Source organism: Anser brachyrhynchus (assembly GCF_964034855.1).
Source record: "Anser brachyrhynchus genome assembly, chromosome: 2".
Lineage (NCBI taxonomy): Eukaryota > Metazoa > Chordata > Aves > Anseriformes > Anatidae > Anser > Anser brachyrhynchus.
Genome location: NC_137695.1, coordinates 12,971,358 through 12,997,461, shown reverse-complemented (window position 1 = coordinate 12,997,461; position 26,104 = coordinate 12,971,358). Strand labels below are relative to the sequence as shown.

The following is a 26,104-nucleotide window of genomic DNA, read 5'->3' as shown; positions in this document are numbered from 1 at the left end:
TTTCACTTAAGATAAACAAAGGGCACTGACTTCCCTGCCCTCCATTTTCCCTCAGTGCTGATCGTAAAGCACCGCCTAGCTCTCACACTGCACTAGACAACCCGGTTTCAGCATAATATAAAACAGGAAACCATTGAAGGAGAAGGTGTCAGAATGAGTTTAAGAAATGTAACTGCTGACTCTTTAATCTAGGAAGTCGGGGAAGCACAGCTCTTTATTGCAGCTAGAACAAGGAAGGCTAGAATGCTGTGTACGTAATACTAGGATGAAACAACTGGGCTGGGACTGTTTCAACTAGTAATTTTTTTATTAATATTATTTTTTATGGCTGCTTTCATTCAAAGTATTAAAACAGCCTTTATATGGCTCTGGAAACAAAGTTATTTTTTTAAGCTGTTTATATATGAAGTCTGATTTTTGTGTTTGTCTCCAATGCAGCAGATGGAACTGAAATCATGTGGAACTATTTAGAACTACTTCACAAACAGTAGATCATTTCATCAATGCTGGTCTTGACCTTCAAATTAAATTTGGTTAAATTTTATGCAGAAAGTGCCAATCTCAGTGTTGAAAAATCTAAAAATAAGTAATGGTAAAATGACTATAAAACTTTAAATGGCAATGTGAACAACAGTCATTTCACCACTAGCACTCGAGAAATTTAGCTCTACATGTGTTTTTGACTCTACCTCAGTCTTGATAATTAATGTAGCCAAATTAGAAACTTATTATCTGCCCAAAAACAATCAGCATAGTGAGATAAAGAGAGGCAAGCTACAGAGACCAAAAGGAGTAGCTGAATGCTGTCTCTTCTACCAGAATAATCCACCTGCACATAAAATTCCTTAACCAAATTTCTTCTCTTCCAGAGTTCCAAAGCCAGATACAGTATGGAAGGGTAGAGAGGTATGTTCTAAATATGTATTACAGTAATAACGATAGCTGTAATGTCTATGATTTTTTTTTGTTAATATAGACAGGAGGAGAAAAAATAATCATTAAGAAGCTAATGTTTTTTTTTTCCTACATTTTACGGAAGGAGTTGCAATAAATTTTAATGCTAACAAACACTTCAGAGCTACCTATGAGCAAAAATCCACACACTTTCTCTTTAATTCTGAGTCAGACTTACTTGAAATGCTTGAATAGTGTATGCCCTTTGTGCATATAGTTAAGCTTGTCTGTAAATTCTAAGGTCATTTTTACCTGCTGCATGTGGCCCAATACATTTTTTCGACAGTCAAACACTCCTTTTCCTTCTTCGGAATACAGCTGATAAATGAAGTCAGTTGTGTAGTTCTCATTGCAGTTCTCATTTCTGTAACAATTCAGGCCAAATACTCATTAGCAACTCAACTGTTAAGTAGTCAATGTCTTTATAGCTACTGAATGACAAACGTTTTCCCAGTTTCTTGATAGCAGCAGTCACTGCTTGGATAATTTCATCTAATCACGCAGGTTCACTTTCACATTTCATGAACGCATTTCATGTAACATATTCATGATTTTAAAGTCTGCATTACTTCTACTATACCAACATTACTTGCAGGTCAGCTGGAAACCATTATTGAATAAGGTAGCGGAAAATAAAATTTATGCCTGACAAATTAACTGTGCAGTGGAAAAACTGCACAAACAGAAGTTATACACATCTAATGCCAGTATCTTGCCATTTATAAAAGCATGGATGATGAATAACACCTAGTCTGCTCCTTATCAGTACTTTAAATGTCAAGTATTTTTTCACCCTACTCACCATAAGCAGAACAATGTAAACAAGTGTAATAGTTTCCTCATACAACTCATTATAGTAATCATTTTTCAGCCCTTTGCTACTCAGCACACTGAAAGTAAATGCTAATGAAAGAGAGAGAGAAGCTGCAGACTGATTCAGGATGCCTAAGAATGGATAATTTTAAAACATGTTAAATAACTTATTTTAAAGGTTTTGGTCTTTGAAGAACGGTTTATCCTGTGTTATCTTGTAAAATCTAAGTAGATTTTTTTATAGTAAAGGTTATATGTGTATGCTAGTTTTCACACTGTCTTTATTAACAATCTACAGTTAAAAATTGTTGAGAAAATAGGCTGAAAACAGAATCAAGTATTAGATTATAGAACAATTAGATTTACATAGAAAGAAGGAAGTTTTGGGCTTCAGCTTCCAGACAGCTCCCAGACTTGCCTTCTGGAGCAAGAGCTTTGCTAATAATCTCATGCTAAAGGAATAATCAAGGAACGTAGACTTGGAGTGTCTTCACAAGTGGCCAAACAGCCTTGGCTGCAAGTGCTCAGCATCACAGATTTCACTTACTACAACTACTTTTGCTTACCTCAGGACTAGACCACGCTGGATACTGGTTTTCATCTTTTCAGTTAAGTGTTCCACATTAGCCTAGGAACAACAAAGGTATTTTTAAAGAGACAAGCAGAACACTTTAAAACAACTTGAATGAGCCTACAACCTCATCCTGAGAGCTTATGTAAAGATTCCACATCAAGTAGTATGTGCAAATTCAAACACTCAATTTTAGAGATCCAGCAAAACATAGTGAGTATGGCTATTCATCTTGGGTTAAAATGAACTTCTTCCTCCACATCACAAATAACATTTTAGTAGCCACACAAAGTTGTGGTGTTTTTTTTTTTTATTTAAATAATGCTATACTGATAAAGCACCAAGTTGGATTACCTTGATATACATAAAAATACAGAAACATTGTCATAAAAGATCTGATCCTGCCCTTACTCCCAATCCTTGCAACAGTCCTGTTATGGATAAAGCAATGTATTACCATGCCAGTACTCCCATGCATGACATGAAGAGTGCATGCCACAGAGAACTGAATGGGGAGGAACTACAATTCACTGTACTGCTCAGCTTTGTATTTATATTTTCTCAGCAGTTATATTTGTATGTCCATGACAGCAGCTAGCACCAACTACCTCAGAAGTGTAAAAGTCTCATAGTAGACAAGTTTCACATGAGCTTACCCCCTGCAAAGTCATATCCTAATCTGTAGCCCTTAAATCCTAAAATCTTTATTTCAATAACACCTCAAAAAATGCTCTTAATAGTTTGATTATCAAAGTCAATATCTAATCCACTTTACATCCTGTTCAATCCCTGACCTAAGCAGCCTTCTGACGCAATAAGCTGAGGCACAATCATAATGGAAAAGGTATTTCTTTTTATCCTATATTTGTCTTTTCAAACTGCTGAACTTTTTTCATTTACATGTAGCTTGAATTTCAGTCAGAAGAATAAAAATGAAATGATTCCCCTAATAATGTTTAGTGGTTAATACAGAAAAATCATCAGTTAACTGACCCTAATGCCAAGAACAACTGGGTGTATGTTCCTTTAGGTAATATGGCATAAGAACTAGAACTATTTGACAGTGCTACTGACAAGCACAGCTTTTAGCTATAGTATAATAATAATAATAAATAAACTACAACAAAAAACATGTTAGCTATCTACTTCAAATATATACATGTATGTACAACAATTTTAGGATCTACTTAAAAATGAGGAAAACATTTCTCATGTTGCATACCTGGAGCTCTCGAATATCAAACTGTTCTTCAAAAATATAAGCAGCGTCAGCTCCTGCCGCAAGGGCCCCCATATTGGCCAGGTACCCACAATAACCGCCCATGGTCTCAATGATGAATACACGACGTTTGGTACCACTGGCTGACTGTTTGATGCGATCACACGTCTACTCAAAGACAAGATATTAGAGATTTTAAATTCTGAATTTTTATTTTATGTCACACATTTTTGTGTCACATATTGATTTTAAAAAAATTAAGAAATGTATTTTAAAAGGCTCCAACATAACATAACCCATTTAACTACAATAAGTCATTTTCTTAAGTCATACATTGAACACCACACTAGCAAAACATTTTATTTTGACAATCAACACTTGTTTCATGCAAATACTAACACAAGAAATAAATTTGTCTTCTGCATGAACATAAAAATTGTGATAGTTTTCTAACAGAGATACTAATACATATAACAGAGCTTTTAAATCAGTTTGGGTATAAGTAAGTTTCTCTTCTTTACTTTGACTCCATTCATTACTGACAAGTTTATATCATCTTACTATTGATTTTAAAATTCACTGCACTCCTGACTATGCTCAAGTTTAAAAAAAAAAAAAGTAACAATACTCTTGGGTATGTTCTGCTCTGTGGATTACTTTCCAACAAAGATATCCATAGAAATACCATTCTCTCAAGCACTACTGGATCTATTGTTCCTTTTTTGTTTTTATTCATTTGCACCATGCTCTGAACAGCCTAAGAAACATTCTCTACTAAGAGATCTGATGCCCACATAGCACCAATACTACCAATATTTACTACAGTTGCTTAAGAGACTTAGGAAAGAGTAGCAGAAAAAATCTCCAGGGTCATAGGACCTAGGAAACTGACATTACTATGCATCTCTAGGCTATAACAACACAAGAAGCTAGTCGATAAACTCTCACTTCCTGGAATGAAAATATTTCTACAGCAACTGTTCAAAGTTATTTTTAAGTCATTGGACAAAAGTACTTCCTTTCAGAAAGAGATTAAGAAAAGAAACGTATTACTTCCTCCTTTTCCTTCAAAATAAATAAAAGTTATGCTAGACTTGGTAACAAGAATAATTTTGCAAAATTGATGTATAGTCCATACATCAGTTCCGTCTGGTAAAACTACGAAATGAAAGTACCTAGCAACTGCATAATCTTGAAACTTGAATTATAGCTTTAAAAGCTCCCCATGCCTTACTCATTTTCTGAATGACCAACTACAGATCCTGTAATATTTGAGGTATTTCTGTTTCACAGATTTTTACCAGAGCCTTCATTCAGATAACAACAGGACTTCAAGAAGAAATTGTGAGCTATAGTGACTTAAAAAAAATATACCAAACAGACCACAATAAATACTGAATTGGTAAGTGAGGAAACTTTAAAAACTAAAACTTTTAACATTATAATGTTTAATGCATTCAAAAACTAAAACTAGTATGCATTTATTCAGGTCCAGCTACCAAAAGATGCATGTAACATAATCTACTTATCTTTTATTTATATATATTCACATATATGTAAATCTATCTGCATACTTCCACCCCCAATCCCATACACACACACAAATGCAGAATTCACATAGATGTATTTAGAATACTGATTAACACTCTGTTATGAAGAATGTTTCTGAACACTTCTGTTTAGGATACCCTAAATAAGTTTAAATTGAACTTCCGTTGTTTTTTCCAGGTGACAATTTCTTTTACCCATCTTGGATTTTACAGTGTCCTCAAGCGCTTTTCTTTCCTGTTCCAGACATGGTTTTGTAATTGTTGCAGAATGCTGGCACTTGGTATATGGTAAACAACAAATTTATAAAAATCCCTATTACTTGTAACAGTGGCAAGCACATTGATTGTAAGTCAAAAAAAAAAAAAACAACCTCCCCACACACACACCTGACTAGAACTGGATTGACACCACATTGATTTCCTTCTGTTTGAGAAGACCTAAAACATTTGTAAACTCCAAGCTTTCCAAAAAAGTTTTCCTGCTGCTGGTACAAGAATGAAATTTTCTGCTTTGGGGATTACCCATTTTAGATATATTTAGAAGGATTTCTATTACAAGAGACATGCAGTAGAAACTGTCTGCTATTCTTGCTTTCTCAGAATGACTGTAACAGAAATACTCAAATGGCACTGAAGGGCTTTAAAGAAATTCAGGCAGCTTTATAGCAGATACAATATAAGGTTTCTTATTCAGTTAGCAGCCCGACTCAAGACTTAAGAGGATTAAGTTCTAGGACCCAATATGCATGAAATCAGACTAGATGAAATGTGGTCTTTTCTAGCCTTAAGATACATGGGTCTCTCTGTATGCTCAGATGTATTTATTTAATATGGTTAGCAGTAGTCTTCTGCAATCTAGCAGTCGTACGTTTGGGTCCATCTATATGCCTGCTCTAGACAGACAGACCATCATTAAAAACTGTTGCTGTGTTGTTTTCTAAGCAATACAATACCAATCACCATAACAGCAAGTGGTGATGTTAGGTACTAAAACCCGAAGGCAATTCCTGTTTATGAATGTCTCAGGTTTTTTACTGTGATTATATAAGGATTATCATACTATTACTTTATCTAGTCACATTGCTAGCTCCTTTTATCTTAGCTTTTTCATGGTAGAATTTCAAATCCTTACTTTCATTGACTGTGATGAGAAAAAAAAGAAAAAAACAAAGCTTTTTACATTGACGTTACATTTCCTGCTCTAGGAGAACTGCCAGTAAGAACTTTGTGTGTACTTGTCTACACAACAATGGATTTTGACATAAGACACTAACACAGATTTTTATTTGCTATTTTCAGTGAGAGAGATTTGTAGCTGGTATAAACCCAGGAATTCTTAATGCATGGTTATGGGAACAGCTTCAAAGAAATTGAGGCTATAATAGCAAAGACTACTGCTGCAGTAGCAGCGCTTTTTAACTTGTCCACATTCCACTGCCTTGACACCACCTTTTGTGAAACCTTACAGTGAGCTTGGTCAAGTAACTGATCAGGATTTTAAGTCACCTTTTATTCCCTCCCCCCATTACCCTGTCTCTTTAATAAGCTTCCCCTCCTTCTAACTCCAGGATAAAAAAAACTTTCTAGTCATTTTTCTTGATGGTCTTGGAAAAAGTAGAACAAATGAACCATATACAAAATTTGAAAAAAAACATTCTTAGAAATTGTATTTACCAAATTCTGCCTTGGACTTAAGTCCTGGTCCTGTATTTTTAATTTATATCCTACTCCATATGCAAGAAAGCCCAATGCTCAAGAATCTGATGCAGGTTTCAGAAGTTTTAAACACGGAGGTATGGTGATTCTTTCTGGAGCAGTTCTTAGGATTCCACTGCTAGTTGTGTTGTCATATGGACTAAGCTAGCTTCATGAAAAGTCTGATATTCAAACCTCCAAATCAACAGTCTTCCATCTTTTAAAATAAACAAAACTTTCTGAAATTCAATAGATTTTTTTTTTTAACTGAGAGCATCACTGAATGCTGTGCAAATTGCAATTAAAAGTACTTAAAGCAGTGAACTAAGAGGAAGCAGTAGTATGTACATTTTCTTTTCCATTGTGTCGTGTTTTTACTTTTACATGTGCATCAGCCATACTTAGAGGCTGACGTTTATAAAAGTTGGTAAGGCAGAAGCAGCTAATGGAGTGATGGGAGGGCTTGTGTCTTACCTGTGAATGTATTGGTACTATTTACCCATTCTGCATCATAGGTCGTCTTCATTCCAGGGATGTAGTATTGCATCTCCTACTGAACAGGTCATACTATATTTTGACGCACCTCTTTCATTTAGCTACAAGAGCTTTTTTACTCTAATAAATAAGTAATTCTGTATGGGAGCAGGAAGACAGATCTTTTTTCAAGATCATTTCTCGAACCCCAGGATCTCCATGCAGACTTTGGCCAATTGCTTCACCGTTATTTCTATAGACTCATAATAGGAGGTTTAATAAAACCCAAAGCCATTCAGAGGTTCACTCATTTGTTTGCATTAGTCCTCAACTCAGTTCCCTTTTTTTTTGTTACTTGATGAAATGGTAAAGAATTAAGGAGTTCATATAGCAATTGTACCTGAGGAAAAAAGCTACAGCAAACTAGAACTAGAAAACTGATTGTTGAATGGAAAGCTTCAGCTACAGCAAGATCTGACCTCAAATCAGCATCAGTGACAGACTTAACTGTTTATACTATGCTTGTATTTATATGCATTTAACATTAAACCTATTGTAGTCCATAGGATTATTCACGTGTTAACAATGTACACAAATGTTCTGTTACACTAAGTTCAGTCACTGGCCCATGCAATAAACATGGTATTTGTTTATAAAACATGTGCTTTCTTCTTTCAGCTAAGTAATGCTGAGAAGCTACTTAAGATTAAAAAAAAAAAAAATAGCAAAATCTTTTATTTTCAGTAAAAGCAAATTCCCTAGGAACTAATGCAGTAGTCTTGGATAAAATAGAATCCCCAAAAGCTAAACACCGACTATAATCAACTTTAATTACGTTAATATTTAATCAGTCTTGGAAAAGTTCTTAACTGTAAAACATAAAAATTACAGTGACTGATTTTAGAACACTAGACATTTCAAGGTCTTTAGGTATCCTGATGTTATGCATGTTATCATCTTAACTTTTAAAAGATACATGGTCTTACCTCCACAATAGCATTCAAGGCAGTGTCAGCACCAATGCTAAAGTCTGTGCCTGGCACATTGTTGCTAATAGTAGCAGGCAACACACAGATAGGTACGCAAAACTCCTCAAAGCGGGAACGTGCCTCATGTAGCTGCAGACAACTCTCATAGGCCTGAAGCAGTGGTACAAGTATGAGTGATACATTCCTTGTCTTTGGATTGCTCTGCTAATGACTCCTTGCATGTGATGGTAAATTTGGCTGTCCATTGGCCCAAGTGAGTACAATTGGTGAGATTATTGGGGGTGCATCCTGTACAGACCACAACAGTGCACTGAGGTTGCATTGGCACAATGCTCTTTGAAGAAATGCAGATGATTAGTGCAGGTTAATATAGAGTGAATATGAAGTGTGCACAGCATTAGAGGTCTGAAGCAGTTTAGCAGAAAGAAGACAGCACAAAGATAGATTGGAAATCATTCAACAAGAAGCCACTTAAAGAACAAAGTTTGATACGTGTTAAGAAGTTCAGAAAGTTAACTAGGAAAACACCTGCAACATGAAGGAAATGCTTAAAAGAAATCTTGTTTTTTAACACTATGTTATCCTACAAAGTCAAGACACATCTATTTCCACAGAGGAAAAAAAAAAATTGCCTTTGCCTTCCAAGGTTCTATCAACACCACACACATCTGCTTCTATTCACGCAGATCACACAGAGGTCCAGAAAAATCCAAGAACATGTGCACAAGGATGAGTTAAAATTTGCAAGTACATTTCAAAATTGCTTTGTGAAGCAGCTGCAGGTTTTTGGTATGATTCCAAACTACAAAATAAATCTGCATGTGAAAAGGATTAGGTGTTCCTAGTAGATGTCAAAATAATGCTTGAAATTCAAGCTGTTTTAAGTCAGTAAACTTTTTTTTTTACTTACATTATTCCAATTCTACCTAATACAAACTCATTCAGCATCTCTCATGATGTGTGACAATTTTTCCAACTATCTATGTAATGACTCTCCACGACAAAGCCTAATTACATAGTATGTTCCCGTTTTGTTAATCTTTTCCCCAGAAAAGAATGACGTTCGCAAAAGTCTCATCTTTTTTCGATTTCTCAAATCGGTTCAGAGAAGCAAACTATGGCAAATCAAATTATTAGATACCTATCTCCACAGCTACTTATTTAAGCAATGACTTGGGAGAAAGTGATGGGAAAAAATTCATCCATGAGTACTCTGCTTAAAGGCTCTTTTCCCCAGATGAAGCAGATCCCATTCAGTGAGATGACAGGTCTTATGTCATCAGGTGAATGTAGTGCAAATTAAGTTTCTAAAGTCTATATTGACTTCAGATAAATTTTGGAAGTGCAACTTTAAACTAAGCTCAGTGCTAGGATGCACTTCCAATTTAATATCTCAGTCTAAAAAGCTGCTGTTTCAGATCTGCAGCTCTCAGTAGTATAACCAAAACAGAGACAGTATTTATTTATTCAAAACATTCTATGATTTTTTTTTTGAGCGGATGAGAATTTTCACTGAGAATTTCATTAAGTGGTAATTGCTTAGCCCAGCTCAAGTCAGTCAGTTGGAATTTTTGTTTCTAAGGAAAGAAAGTGACGTCAAAACCATAAGGCTTCTTAGAGATCTACAAAGAAACGCTGATGAATTTCTCTGAAAAGTTTTACAATGAGACTTTTGGGAAACCATGTTGAAGGGAAATTTAGAGCAGTAACTAACACAACTGGTTAGTTATGGTATGTTAAGATATGTTTTACTTGCATTAAATATTGCCATTTCATTTGATGCAAGTGATTTTAGCAAACATATCCAAAGATTGTACCTCCACCAAGCATAAGCATCAGATAATTATATGCAGCATCTTAGCATCACTGCAGAAAACACAAAAACACTTTCAATAAAGGGTAGTTTAACGATTTTGGAAGGTAAATGATGAGTGGTTGTAATAATTGCTTTACATTTTATTTTTTTTTAATGAGGACAACAGTAAGATCATAGAGGGACTACTGTACCACATCAATAACATGTTTTAATCATTTCATATCCATTTATTATATTATTATTTAGAAGTGTATTGGCAGAATCAAGTGTGTTTCATAAAAATACAAGCAGTCAAGTGGACTGTGTTCTGTTGACTTTTGTCCATTAAAAGGGATAGACTTACTGCCCCAGCTCCACATCCACATTGCGAAGACCAAACTGGATGAAAACTGAATTGGATAATTAGTTTAGCCAAGTTAATATTCAGCCTGTTCAGCTGCCCGATTCGGATTAATGTATAATCACGTATGCTAATACCAGCATAGGGATCATACAGGAGAGTGGTCCGTTTTTTTCAAGGAAACTGCACGGACAATCTAACAAACTTTCTTCACTCCTCAGTGAGAAAATGTCTTCTTGTGGCTGTTTGCTATTCTTTTTCTCACCACCAGTTGATCAGCTTGCACACCCTTCCCTTTGAAGGATGGAAGGAAAATGCAGACTGTCAATTCTCTGAGCATATCAGAGAATTTTAGCCTCGTTTTTCAAGTTCCTTCATCCTCCATCTCTAGCTGCTACCTTTACTTTTCATTTCCCCATTTAGTTCTACATGTCCTAAATCAAAATGCATATTCTTCCATACATTGTTCTGGATTATTAGTCTTCCCATCGCTGTCCTCTAGCATATCTGTAGGCTTTGTTTTCAAATTAATTTTTCATTTTTTCCATGCTTTTTCATGTTCTGTAGCTGAAAGTCTAACTTTTTATTCATTCTTCTACTTACAGAGTAGATTTCAAGTTTTTTAGTTTCACCCATAAAATGTATTGATAACCTCTCTTTTTGATGTTTATTAAATAAACCAGAAATGTATAAGTTATTTCTACGTAAATATGAAGGCTAACACTTCTTTCTTGTCATATTTCAGAAATCTGATATCCAAAATAGTACTCTACTTATTTCACTGAGTTAGCAACATGAAGTTGAGAACATAGGTATTTTTATTACAGTAGTTAACTTACTGCTGTTTCTTTTCAGAGAAAAAATCAAGTTAATGTTCTCATCCTGTAATCCTAAATAATTTATTATGTCTACCTAGATACAAAAAGCCTAAAGTATACCCTATTCACATATTGAAACTTCCACCTTTCCCCAGGTATTCCAATACTGTGGAATACTAACAATTTCTCTGACAATTGTTCTCGCTGATATTTTATACTGAAGTGAAAATGGAGTATATAAGAAAATTTACAATGCTACTCAAAAGACAACCCAAATTCTACTATTCTACTGATTAAGAGTCTAACATTGTAAAATACAATTGGGAAAAAAAAATCGAGAGGGTCAAAGAATCTGTCACAGAATCCAAATTCTAGTTATTGAGAAACATACCATCCACTATCGTGACTTAGGACACAGCATGCTCTTGCCTAATAACTCATCCAGAAGATTTGTAACTGTGCAAGTATTTACAGATCATATACCATCTTTAATGCCAAGCTTAGGTAAGTATAAAACAGAGTAGTCTGATTTTTGTTCGTTTATTTTCTTTTTTAAATGCAACATCACCACATTTGCAAATGTCTCAAGGTACCGTTTACATGCCTTGACAACTCTCAAACAACCTAACACTGACAAACGTCTAGTAATGCCAAAAACCAAAAAGGCCTCATTACCCAGAAGGGAAGAATTTACTTACCTTACTGAAAGTTGCTGAGAACATAGAACTGTAAGTAGTACCACAGAAAAACTAAGCGTGGTAACATTTTGGTGTGTTAATCTGAAAGCTAAGAGACACTAATATGAAAGCACTGAAAACTGACATGTTTACTCATGTAACAGTGTCAACAGGAATGAAAATTATATGACTTGTATTGAGCCTATCAGTCACACTTAACAGGGGACAGCATCGCTATCGAACCTGATCTGAACATGTGACACAGGAATGAAAGGAAACATTTTTCATTATCAGTCTTAGTGGATCATATTCAAACAATCAGAGCAGAAAACTGAAAAAATACTAAGCAGGAATCTTTCCTCAACACAAAAGTCTGCTCCTTCCCAAGGAAAAAAAAAAGAACAAACCTTAACCTTCTATTGGCTTGAAACTAAATCCTGCAAAGCCATTACTTTTCATATATATTTCAGAGAAAAATCTAGACAAAATAAGATGCAAGAACAAAACAAAGACTACCAGTAAAATACAACAAAAAAAGTTTTCAACTACTACATTGAAAATATGGAGATACTGACAATTTGTTACCTAATGAAGTCTAACAGTATCTAGAAACCTAAGTATAAAGCAAAACACAACGACAGCATAAGGAAAGGGAAAGAGAGGGAGACCCTACTCTACATGAAATAACCTATAAAAAGAAGGCAGTTAGGTAAACATACACAGGTTATGAAAAAAAGGAGAAAAGAAAAGTAGGTGTCATGCACAGTCATTTTACTCACCTCAATTTGTGATCAATCATTTGGGAGAGATATTTTTATTTACCAGAACTGGAAAAAGTCAACCTTTATAAACCTACAGTCTTGTTCAAGGCAATAGTTTGGAAAACTGAAAATTCTTAACTCAAATGAGAATTATATTGAGAAAAATAAACCCTGATGTTGGTATGGTAAACAGAAATAAATAGGTGAAAATTATGTTCATGCTTTTGAGGTTGATAGCTTTTGAGGAATCCTTGAAATTTTTCAAAATATTATCATGATTAAAATCTTCAAACAAATCTACATGACAGAAGAATTGACATTACATTTCAAAAGCAATCTGAGATTCTTTTCCTACTTTACACAAGCATCATGGTTATTGTTTTTAGTTTTTTGTTTGTTTTCAAATGTAGATCAATATGTATAATCAGTGAAAATATTTTGGCTCCAACACTACTGGATATGAATCCACAAATTATACTGAAAAGAAAAATAAAACTGAAGGAAACATAATGTTCCAATTGTTATTGCTTGGATAAAATTATCTCAAAATATATAGAAACAGTATTGCTTTTCTTAGGAAGTGTATGATTGATTAATGCTTCCTAAGTGATTCAGGTGAACTGTAAACATGCATGCTTGACGTGTTGTTTGTGTGGCACCTGATAATTCTCATTCTATCCAACTGAATTTACTTTTAATTGATCCATTCTTAATTTACATTGTGTTACTGTTTGTTTTTTTTAATATATCATAATATGTCTCAGCTCTTTACGTTAAATCTATTTCTTTTATTAGTAGTGTATACAATTCTTCTTATTACAGAAATGGTTACATAAATAAGGATTAATTTCTGAACAGAACAATATTCACTTGGGATTTGTCACAGCTGGGTATACTGACACTTCACATATAACAGGGATTTTTTTTCTTCTTCTTCTACAGTGCAAATGATAATCAAGTCCTAACTTTAGGTTTCTTTCTTTCCTATACATTAAATATATGCAATCCTATTTTGTAGTTTACAAATTCAAAGGTCCTTGTAGTTTTGGATCTACCTTTGAGATCACAAAACTTCTTTCTTTTAAACAAGTATCATGAATGTGTCTATATTGAGTAACTGTATTATTTTCCAGATTATATTTCCAAAGTTCTGGTCTATAAAAATATCCAGTTCTAGCCAATTCAGTCAGTTTTAACCAGAACTGCTTTATTAGTAAGCGCACACACCAGAATAGACTTACATCAGTTATAGTGTTCAGAGCAGTATCTGCACCAATGCTGAAATCTGAACCCGGTACATTGTTGGATACTGTTGCAGGAACCATAACCATTGGAACACAGAATTCGTCATATTTCTCTCGGGCAGCTGACAATTCCAAAAGTCCGAGGTATGCCTGTTGGGCACAGGCATTGGGTGAAAAATTAGGACAAATGAAATAAAGACAAGGTTGGAATGATAAAATGGAACGGGCCACAGGGGGAGCCATTTCTACCACGACACACTTCAGCAAGTCATAGCATTAAGAATCCACTAAAATGACAGATACACAAAAAAACAGAAAGGATTAAAAACATGTATGCATTTGAAAAGAAACAATAAATAGAACACTCATTCATTTCAAGAAAATACGTAATTTAGACAAAGTTGCTTCACAAATATACTACAAAATAATTCCCCAATCTTCAGGTACTATTACCTGTTGTTTCAAATCATAGTATTCCTGAATCGAGACATCCTTAAAAAATCACTTTGGTAAAATAAAATGAACTTGAAATATGGATAGGAGACAAAAAAGAACGCCTATCTTGATTTATTACAGATTTTTAAATGCATTGTGTGAGAAGAGTGGCTTAAATAATGGAGCACAGTACAATTACGACTAAAGCTTAAGAACTTTTTGATATGTGTTCTGAGTATTGATATGGTATGTAGACTGGAACTTGCTGGTACTGCTGAAGTTTTTTTTTTTTTTTTTTTTTTTTAATACAGAAACAGCATCGCACCACCTCATCTTATTTATCCATTTAGCTTACCTTGTTTTTCAGTTATTAGTCATTGCCTTGAATGCCAACTTTCCACAGAAATCAGTGATTAGTAAAAACTGATCCTAAATGCTATGTTGTGTATAAAGTACAGCAAATGAAATGCACTTTACATGAAGATTGGGTGAAAATTAAAATGGTCTATTTCTGTTGTTAGGAATTCTATTCTACTTAGACGTAAGTTGAAACTTTGTTGTACCTCAAATCCACCAATAACCATAAGAGCGTTAATGTTGTTAGTGCGCATCTGGTCAGCGATCTTCTCCAAATACTTAGCAGGAAGAGTACTGAAAATTATTAAACCAAAAGAAAGATAAAAACAATTTAAAGACTCTGCAGCAATAAGAACTAATTACTAAGCTATAACAGTAAACCCAGCAGGCAATAAAATATTTCTCATTTTAAATATCTATTCATAAAAATATTTCTTTCTGGCTGCCACTAAGGAATCACATCAACTATGAGAAAAATACAGGCTTGCAATACTTTTAAGTGTTAAGTACCCTATGAAATTTTTCAGTTGAAGTCCCAACTCCCATTCTCATTATCTCCTCAGGGCTGATACAGTACCATCAAGAAACACTGATTGGAACATAACGTTTTTTAAAAAAAAAAATAAAGTTTTAAAACATTTGGTGAAAGGAAAAGAGAACTGAATTATACACAGGTTATATAACATACTAGAATTCACCATAGCAATTGGAAAAATATTGATATTACCGTTTGGTACCAAGAATCGATCCTCCTTGACCAGTCCAGCCTCCAACATCTCCCCAGCTGATTTCCTTTATCTTTGAATTAAAGTAAAGAAGTAGATTTTGTTACACGATTATCCAATTACTTCTCTTGACATGCAACAAACACCAGGTACTACTTAACATAAAGCTGTTGGACCAAGTTGTTGGGCACTTTGGCAGCACTAAAAATGAAATTGGCAAAAATATCAGTACCAAGAGGTTAACTAACTTAAGTTCTCTTTAATTCTTACCAGTCCCTTCCCGATCTATTTGTTCTTTCTTTCTCCAGATCATAATAAATTTTGCCTCCTCGATTCATACCATGGTTCTGTTTTCATATCTTCTCTTACTGAACATGAAACATAGAAGTCTAAAAGTAGGTCTTTCAGGTTAGTTTTGGGACCTATGGCTCCAGCTAATAGGTAGAAATTGCTAATCTTATATCCATTTTCTCCTTAGGCCATTAACTGATGCACAACATTTAAAATAGAGGAACAGAAGAATCTAACTCACCTTTAAAAAAACAAAAGCTTCCTTCCTTAAAAGGCATCACTGCAAAGTTTCTTATTACAAAAGAACACAAATGCAACAGCAATTCTTCTGTTATTCTGTGGAAAATCTACCATATGCTAAACATTGACCAGAACATGAAAGCGGGATTCACCTCTACTAATTCTGTAGCTTTGAAGCACGTGATCAGTAATATTTAAGCATAAATGAATCTATAGGTTTGTATAGTTGAGAAATAGTTACAATTTGGGTTTCATATGTCTTCATGAAATAATTTACTGAATTACTTTCCATGCTAGTATCACAGAACACACCTTCTAAGAGTATAACAAAGGCAGTAGAGTGGGATGTGGTACATACTACTATACTATCCACACAAAATACTGACCTTCCCTCTAGAAAAACCTTCAAATCCATCAATGACAGCAAACATTTTATGGCCTTCAGTTATGCCAACTCTCACTGCAGCCCTCACTGCAGCATTCATTCCAGCTGCAGGAGCACCAACATTTAAGACTGCCACATTAAAATTAGTCTGCAAGAGAAAATTAACAATCTTTAATAAAGCACTTTCTATTTTATATCACGCTTAATTTTTCCATCATGCACAGATGATAGATATTGTAATGTAGGAAGGGAACTTGCAAAGCCCTGAAAACCATTCAAAACTAACTAGAACATACATAAATCTGTTTTTCCTGTTTTCAGAATGCCACACAGAAACATGAAAACAATTTGATTTTTAGAAATTTTTAAATAAGACTTTCAATTTGCTTTGCAGTTTGTCATGCAATTTTTTATAATCTAACTCAGCTAGGTTCAAGAAAAAAGAAAACAAAATAGACTAAGTTATTCAACCATTTTCATATTATCCAAACAGTTGGATTTTGCAAAATATACTCAGAATATCCTAGAAAAGAGTAGGAGCTGATGTATTTCATTCCATCACTGTAGCAGTTAGACTGTGTCATCAGTAGACACACAAAGTGGAACAGATTACAACTTTAATTTAAAAGTATCTGCCAGACTTTTATAGAGCAGCTGGCAGCAGTAAACAGGATCATTCAGTCTTTCACATTATCATAAATTTTCAGATTATGGCAGATTTAAAACATTTTAGTGACTCAGAGTAACTGTTTATATATAGTGCTACCTCCTCCCGTAAGTCTAATACGTGTTTCAGGTAAACGTCTCCTCTATTCAAAAGGGAAAAGTCTGAGATATCAAATATACATTTGTAAACTAAAACACAGGCAATGTAAGAGAAAAGGTTCTACTTAAAACAAGACATGAAATAATATTTTGCTACATAATGTATATTCCATGAAAATTCATTTAGTCCCCATTTATATTTGTTAGTTACTGTGTCTAAATAAAACAATTCTGTAAATGGATATAAACATTACTGACTGAACAATGAAAGGGAGCACATTCACACAACCTAGATATAAAATAGGATGTGAAGCTTCTGTCTCGCTACAGCAGTCCCAATTCTAAAGACAAAATTTTCATATCAAGAACACTATTCTCAATGGAGCTACATCTTCACACTGATAAATCCAAAACCTTTCAGACCACAGATTCTTTTTCAGAGTTAAAGCTTCGGTACTTGCATTAAAATAATAAAAAACCAAAAACATGTATGGGTAAAAAAAGCAACAGTACTACTATGAGTAAATGCTAGCAAGCATCTTTCAACTGAACTGCAAAGCATGAAATGCAAATCATACATGTATGCATTTATCAGAACAGGCTTTAAACGATAGCAAACTACGTAAGAAAAATGCAACAAAATTTAACAGCCTGAGCTTATACACTGAAATTCATCACACTTTAGTTCAGCTGAATGATCTTAAATTGTTTACAATCATTAACATGACAAAATTGTAACTTAATACTGGAGAAAATTGCTTTACCTTGGAAAATGGGAATACAAAACAAACAAAAAGAAAACCAAAACAAATAAACAAAAAATACAGAGCAGTTGTTAGGCAACAATCATCGAATCTTTTCAAATAAAAAAAATACAGAACTATTTTACATTTATTTATTTTTAAACTTCAGTGCAATCAAAGAGTTGTAAAAAAGACAAAGGAAACGTAAGAGCAAAAATATCTGCATGCAGCAACACTTCTGAAGCAAAGCACTGAGTAGGCTCTAGTGATCTGATCAGCTTAGCCTCTTCCTCAATTCTTGTGACAGGCTTATTTTATCTGTTTTTTAATTCCCCTCTAGCCCCTTTTATTGAAGCACAGATTTGGCTAGCGTGGTCATAGGCAAGTACTTGTGTTAATTATTGCAAGTGACCTACAACTCCTTCTAATGTCATCCATCACAAAAAGACATAGTAGAACTACCGTAAAACGAAATAGGAAAGACCAGTGCTAACAACCCTAAAATTGCACTGCAATGTAAACAAGTAGCCTGATTCAGCAAAGCAAATGGTGAATATCCACCAAAAATAATCCTGAACTCTTTGGTCTCTTGAAAATCACTAATTCAGTCTGTGTGTGTATATACATACATACACAATACAAACACATTTTTAAATTACTTTACTGTTTTGGCAGGTATATTTGAAATAACTTCAATCGATATATTTACTTTTACTTATATTTAGATAAAGTAAAAAATATAATTTAATTTAAACTAGAATTATTTTATTTTATCCTCTCTAGAAGCTTCTACTATAACTTTTAATTTGTAATCAAGTTTTCTTTATTATGCAGAGATTTCCCTGACAGATTACACATTAATTTTTGTCAACCAAAATGGCTATTGTGACGATGCTATTAGCTATCCATAGAATTTCTGAACAGATGTCAGCTATTCAAATGAACTTTTCCTATTTTCAATGCAAATTTCTGCTTAATAATGTGGAGAAGGTACTATTAATCATTACTTAAACATTTCATTGGAAAAAAAATCCTCAAAACATAATAGTAACATAATCATATAAATAAGGCAACAAATAGACACAAACCACAATTAAAAAGGAATTAACCCGTGAGGTGACATAGTTGCAAACTGGTAAAAAACAGAATTAATCAATAAACCATTAATAGGGAAAAAAAGAAAACTGTCTGAAATTTATTTCAGACACCATTTATTGACAACTTCCTAATAAATCCAGCTTTTCTCAGTTTGTAAGTTGTATAGAGGAAATAAGAGGTAAATAGCCACTACTGCCTTGTGCACAGTGACTTACTAGATCAGATAACCATTACATGTGTCTTATCTATTCTGTTCCATGAATTCCTGGACTTGCCTCTGTTCCTGAGTAGTTTTGCCCCTTTGAAAGGAAAGGCTAGAATTCTTTCATACTATACCCTTCTTTCTACCAAGACTTTTAGTCTCTTAATTGTGATTACATCACCTTTCCTTCTCTCCATGTCACCTAACAGAAGGGATGACAGTAACCATTAGGACCAGATACTGTAGCAATTGGGAAAAGAGATATATCCAAGACATATTCATAGTAGAAATTGTCTAGGAGAAAAATTTTTTGTTAGACTTGTACCATTTTAAAAAATGTTAGCTATTATAATAATCAGATTGTGTGTTACAATCATCTTTCTGCCATTATAATATTTGAATAATTTTATAAAATAACATACGATATAGAATTGAAGACAATATTCAAGGGGTGAGGAAGAAAAAGTTGATTTGTTAATATGCCCTAGGGACAGACACACATTGCACACTCATAAAAGAACTCTCACCTTCGGAAGCTCAGCATCTGGTTTTTTTTGTGACAATAATTTGTAGGTGTTAAGGTTGTTTTCAAAGCTCCTGAAGAATAAATACAATAAACAAACACAATAACACACTAATTTTTTGAACAGAGTTACTTTAAAAAGAGTGAACTTTTTCATAAACTGATAGAAAGCATGAGAAGTTTACAGAACATGTTTTTAAAGATAATATGTGAAATCTTACAAATGTTAAAACTAAGCCAACTCCCAAGTAAGAAAGCTTCAAAATCAGCGTTCTGGCTTCACAAAAAGCCTTTAGAAAGGGAGACAACATAGTTTCCATTAAACTTTGTTATCACAGAGCATATTGGGAGGATCACAGGTCTTCTAATATAAAAAAAAAAATCTTTTGGAAGAAGGTTTCCTTTTTTTTTTTCCACATTTTGTTTAGCCTTGACCTTGGTTGAATGCAAAGCAACACTACAGCAAAAAAAAAAAAAAAAGAATAAAATATGACCCCATTTTCAAGAGCATACCTGCCAGTTCCTAATATGAATATGCAAGGCTTGTCTATCTCAAACAAAAATAAAGCACGCATCAGGATCCTTATCCTGTATCAGGATAAGAATTTGAAACTCCACTGCTAATCTCAAGACATGGTACTTATTTGAAATAACTGTATATAGATAATGAAAAAATAAATAGAAGATTTTAGAGGAAACATGGCCTTAAATACAAAGCACTGAATTTGACAGTAAGCAATAGCAAATGCAGCAACTTCAGCTACAGTACTAGATTTGAAAAGTGTTTTTTTGTGCAGCTAGTAGCAATCACATTACTCTGTGTAAGTAATACAGTATTACTGAGTAAAACAGTTTTTTAAGAATGAACACTTTCTGTACTTTCAAAATACTTAATTAAAAAATACTGCTTTAATTATAAGTATGAACAACCAATCCCCACTCTAGCAAATCAAAGTAACTTAAAAACAGCTATCCAATGTTAGGACTAAAGTTATTACAAACACAAAACATGGTAATAATTGAAAATGAGGGAACACAGAAAAACACTCAGTCCTGTAAAATAACAAGAAAACATAAAATAACTATATATTAGGCAAGAGAGTTTTATTAGATGGGTGATAAAGCACTTTACTGTTAAGCGACTTGAAACAGAACATGCCCCTTTGACGCATAAGAGTGCAGAAGGTCTTTCCCCAACATTACTGTTGGAAAACTAATGGCTGCTTACAAATAAATTCATCTTACACAGGATTGGTTTCAAAATCTTGAATAAACAAACATGTGGTTGCTACCAGCCAGTTCATACATGACAGCAGCTCTTCTCTCTGTGGCTAGTTACCCTAACATCAGTCACTAGAGTCTGACACGGTACCAAACTAGTTTTCTTTGGTTTGTGTGGTGGTTTTTTTTTGTTTGTTTGTTTTACACAGATAAATGTTTCAATTATTCTTTTTAAGCAACTTTTCTTCCATCTTCTCTACTATTTTCTACATACACAAAAACATACATAAACTGAATTAAATGTAAAGTGCCAGCAGAACAGCAAAGCAATTCAGCCCTTCTTCTAGAGCAAATAAATTAATGTGTTATTTGTCATACCTTCCACGAAGCCTCACAGCCTCAACAAATCTTCCTTCATCCATGGCTTTCTGTACTTCTTGAGTCTTGAAAGAACAAGTTGATTAGTCAGTAAGTTTAAAAAAACAACCCAGGAAGTTGATTATCAGTATATTTCTCTAAACAGGCACTATGAAATAGCTTTCCAAAGTGAAAAATGAAATACCGATTTTTCATTTTATGACCTACATTTTATCACAGCATAATTTATAGTAGACAGGAGAAGAACAAAGTAGAAACTGACACCTCAAGTCTCCCTGGAAAATCAGCGTATCTATTTTGCATTTCCCTTTTTATTTTAAGCTGAAGTAGCACTGAACAGTTTTGGTGGAGAAACCAGAGTGTTGTATACAATGTGCAAATGGATGCAAGCATTCTTCAGATGCTTCCATTGCATGGATGAATATATATTTATTTATATATTATTTATTGGTGGTTCGCAGATATTACTTAGTACCGGAGAACACACACAAAGCTCATTTTTCCCAGATGCGGGTTAAGTGTTGTACACATTCCCATCAGCATTTTAAGGACAGACCACTGATTATAGTACACAGTGGTCCGTTGTAGTTAATGAATAACGATGAACTGGCTTTTTGCCAGAAACTCACCATCTGCACACACTCCATCAAAGGCAGACGGACAGCCTGGTTTCCAGACAGCGACACAACACAGGCAGGAGTATCTGGAGTGCCTTCTAAAAGGGCAAGCACAGCTTCTACACCCATACGGCTTGCCTGAAAACAGAAAACATTCAAGTGTTCAAGCAAGCATTTAAAACCTAAAAGCCTGCAATCACAGAAATGGTCGAGATTTCTCTGAAAGTCAAGCTGAAATGAATTCTTGTTTTTCAGGTGAAATTGTAACAAATTATTCTTGCGGCTCTGCTTTTTAACCCTACTACAGATTATTTTACATAAAAGTGCTTCACTATTCTGAATTTGACAGACAGTTGAGATCTCCCTCTCTCCAGTAAATAATCAGATATCTCTATGCAAGGGGGAGTTCAGCTAGTCATCAGTGTGAAACCACCACAAATGATAAATTGTGAAGGAAGTAAAAGCAAACTGCATTTGTACCAAGTGATGCCCTGAAAAGTTATTCTAAGTAACTCACCAGAATTCTGTCAAAGGCTGAAGGGGTTCCACCTCTTTGCACATGACCCAAGATAGTCACCCGAGTGTCAAACCCAAGACGCTGAACCACAAGCTGCAAACAATTTCAAAATGTACTGGTTTTATTAGCATCATTAGTTTATATATCTCTGCCAATGAGTGTTTTTGAAATTCTTTTCCAAAGGGACACTTTACAAATAATCAGAGCAATTTCAGCTCAAAAGTTGTTTTTTTTTTTTTTTTTTTTTTAATCTTAGGCAACAGTGAAAATTTTTGACAAAGATCCATTTTAAAAAAACGAAGACTTTGTCCAAAGTAAACATTATTATTTCACTGTAAGTGGGACAGATCAGGATTTACGTTTTACAAGAAACAAAGTATAATATACCTGTAATTACTGATTTAAGCAGATTTTAGACTTTGTATCAATGAAGGTACCAATGAAGTAAGTGTTTCAGACTGTTGTCTTACTTTGTGAATAGAAAAGGTCCTAATTAACAGCTACTGAAACAATTTCTCTTTAAGTGCACTCTGGATAAATAAAGCACAAATATAAAATACAACCAGCGAAGTGCGTTAGAATCTACTTTTGAACAGATTTACTTAACAGAAATGTTAGCGTTAGTAAAAAGCTCTCTGGTATGGACAAAATAGAAACGGCAACAGAAGGGTATCGACACTTACATCCTTAACCTTCTCTGATGTTATAGGTTTGTTGTGGCAATCAATAGCTCCTTCAGCCACAATAATAATATTCAGCCTTTTCTTTCGTGCACGATTCTATAGTAAAAATAAAAGCATATTCATACAGTTATATAGAAAATCACCGCACAATTTCAAAAGCAATCGTTGTGCATTAAAAAAATATTTTCTCTCCTTGCGGTTTATACTTGATCACTTCAGAGTTCTCGTACATTTTATTTTCATACAGGTCTTTTCATTGATGAACCAAAACATCTTATACCAAAACATCTTATCAAATTAATGAGGAAAGGTGCTAAAAAGTCTGATTGTATTGCTAAATCACTGTTTTCAAACAAGCATCTGCAAAAGGTCAGGAAATCCAAAACAGAGTAATTTATTACCTCTGAAAGCTTAACACACATTGAATCCTCCCATCCTTCTTCTGGTGGGTATTCAGGAATAAATACCCAATCCGCACCACAAGCTAAGGCACTGACAAGAGCTAGATATCTAATAAATATAACAAATAATTAGTTACTTATGGTTCAGATTTCTTGGTATTTCATAATTATATTTGTATGAAACACAAACTACTGAAGACAATACATACCCACAGTGTCTCCCCATAACCTCCAGAACAAATGTTCTCTGATGGCTGTAAAAATGAGATAACAAATTAACTGCAGCTCAAAAATCCCATCCAAATTCTTGAAATCAGCAGCTGATATCAGGAAATAGCCTGTGTTCATGTTACCAAACACAGTATTCGTTAGTAAAATAAAAGGCCATATTAAACTGCATACCTTCCAAAACTTATTTGATTCTAAGATTCATAAAAGCACTTACAAGAGAAGAGATGAACACTCACTAGCAATGTAAATGATGCAGACTCATAGTTAAGAATTGTAATGATACAGCTGTAGGTTTTGTAGTTGTTGAAATTCATAAAGCTATCATTTAATTACTACAACTTTACCTGGGGAAAGCTTACATACAGATGCTATTTTATACTATTCAATGCATGTCTGAATCTTCTCTAAAACAGCATGTCTAGGAAAGACTAAAAACGTATTAAAAAAAAGAAGCCTGCCATAAAGCTGATAAAAGCTCTGCCCCTAAAACTCTACAATCAAATGTTTGAAACGCTGCCATGACAGGAATGAAAGAAAAGCAACCAAGACACATGAAAGATGTGGTTAAAAATAGCTTATATTCACACTCCAGAAATACTACGTGTGTCAGTTACCTAACTTCTATTTAAGATGAGCATATATCCTCCATTACTGCATGACAATAGGAATTAAGATTTGAAACAACTGTATGTTTGTTACAGTCTTCTATAACATGCACAATTACCTTTGAGCAGTGGTCATGATGGCATCCACGACTTCAATGATTCTGTGCAAGGCTGAGTCAGTACCTATGGTCATATCAGTGCCACAGAAGTCATTGTCTATGGATCCAACCATCCCCACAATGTTAAGATAAGCATATTTCTTAACAGCCTCTTCATCAATCTTTCCTGTAAAGAAATATCCAGAGAAAGATCTGTAAGTTTAAACTTCAAAAAATGCATATTAGAAATATTGCTTGCGTGCTCTACTTTTGTAAACTAAACATATCCAAACGTTAAATAATGTTTAGGTATTTTAGGTAACAGGGTTAGTCAGAAGTACAAAGAAAGGCCAATCAAACAACCAAACAAAAGAATCCTGCACAGAACTCCTTACACTAAGGAAGGAAACAAGAGCTTTTCAGTCCATTTCAAAGTGTCAAGAGATTACCATGTTTTTTAAACCAACCTTAAAATTGATGGTTGGGACATAATAGCATCCAAATTGTAGGCTCAGTGTATGACACACAATGTACAAGCAAAAGGATGCAAACTGGATGTAAGGGGGCATGTGCAAGTAATCAAACCCCACATTTAAACTTCTGAAGACTTCTCTTCTGCATCACTGAAAGGCTCTGATTTCATGATTAATAAGTAAAAAGAAAATAGAAAAGCTCCTACTCTAAGTTTTCATGTCTCCAAAGACATCAGTGAAAATGCTGAGTCACCCAACAGTTTTAAAGGATCTCAAGGATGAAATATATCAGCTGCTTAAATGCTTAAAACTACTTTAGTAGCTGTGGAGGGGACTGGAGCAAATATAATACCAAATTTTTCATGCAAGATTCAAGAACTACATATCTGTTTGTTTAATGACTATATTAAAGAAAATATTATAAACCATAATGAAAAATATAACTAATGTTCATACAGATAATTACAGCATTCTGAAGAAGAGTCAAAGTGTTTTCTACGAATATATATATACATATATATATATATGTGTGTGTAATGCTTTACAAACCGTTTCTAGTGTTCCTAAAGTGACATAATAATCATGCAAATAAGGGATATCTGGTTGATATGTTCTACTTAGATTTCCAAAAATTGACAAAGATTGTCAATCCCCAAAGGATTTTGAGGAAATTAAGCATCCACAGCGTAAGAGAGAAGGCTTTCGCATGGAATAAATGACACAAAACAGAGTGAAAAATACAGAACAGGGCTGTAGTAAATGCAAATTTTTTATATTTCAGGAAGGTAACCGAAGTAGTTTAAAAGGGATCTAGACTGTTCAACATATTCAGCAATAACCTAGAACAGGAAATGAACACTAAGGTGCCAAAGTTCATTGTTCATATTGAATTACTTGGGTTCTAGATGTGTGGAATGTCTGTGAAGAAAAAGAAGACTAGCAAGACATGATGAGCACCAGTGAAGTATCAGATGGAATTCACTGTAGAGAAATATAAACTAATCCACATGAAAATATATCCTAACATCAAAAATAAAATATTATTTTCTACATAATTATATAATATTGCTGTTTTCATTAATGAATCGGCTTCAGTGCCCAGTAGCAGTCAAAAATAAAATAAAAATATTAGAAAATATTAGGAAAATATCAGAGAACAAAACAAAGATCATTATACTACTGTGCAGATCCATGG

General features: G+C 34.0%; 1 protein-coding gene across 3 annotated transcripts in view; it reads right to left on the bottom strand.

Annotated features, from left to right (window-relative positions):
• PFKP (phosphofructokinase, platelet) overlaps positions 1-26,104 on the bottom strand; it is a 44,814-nt gene that overhangs the window by 2,129 nt on the left and 16,581 nt on the right. Inside the window, exons 5-20 of one of the 3 annotated variants that reach the window (XM_080579098.1) lie at positions 24,458-24,623; positions 23,712-23,756; positions 23,503-23,611; positions 23,102-23,197; positions 22,419-22,511; positions 21,914-22,039; positions 21,285-21,349; positions 19,690-19,759; positions 16,356-16,502; positions 15,441-15,511; positions 14,920-15,007; positions 13,919-14,071; positions 8,263-8,415; positions 3,561-3,725; positions 2,334-2,395; positions 1,207-1,318 (exon numbers count right to left, since the gene is read on the bottom strand). In XM_080579098.1, the coding sequence (XP_080435224.1) occupies positions 1,207-1,318; positions 2,334-2,395; positions 3,561-3,725; positions 8,263-8,415; positions 13,919-14,071; positions 14,920-15,007; positions 15,441-15,511; positions 16,356-16,502; positions 19,690-19,759; positions 21,285-21,349; positions 21,914-22,039; positions 22,419-22,511; positions 23,102-23,197; positions 23,503-23,611; positions 23,712-23,756; positions 24,458-24,623 (1,721 nt within the window). The remainder of the gene's footprint in view (positions 1-1,206; positions 1,319-2,333; positions 2,396-3,560; positions 3,726-8,262; positions 8,416-13,918; positions 14,072-14,919; positions 15,008-15,440; positions 15,512-16,355; positions 16,503-19,689; positions 19,760-21,284; positions 21,350-21,913; positions 22,040-22,418; positions 22,512-23,101; positions 23,198-23,502; positions 23,612-23,711; positions 23,757-24,457; positions 24,624-26,104) is intronic. The other 2 variants (XM_080579096.1, XM_080579097.1) reach the window with 2 other exon arrangements.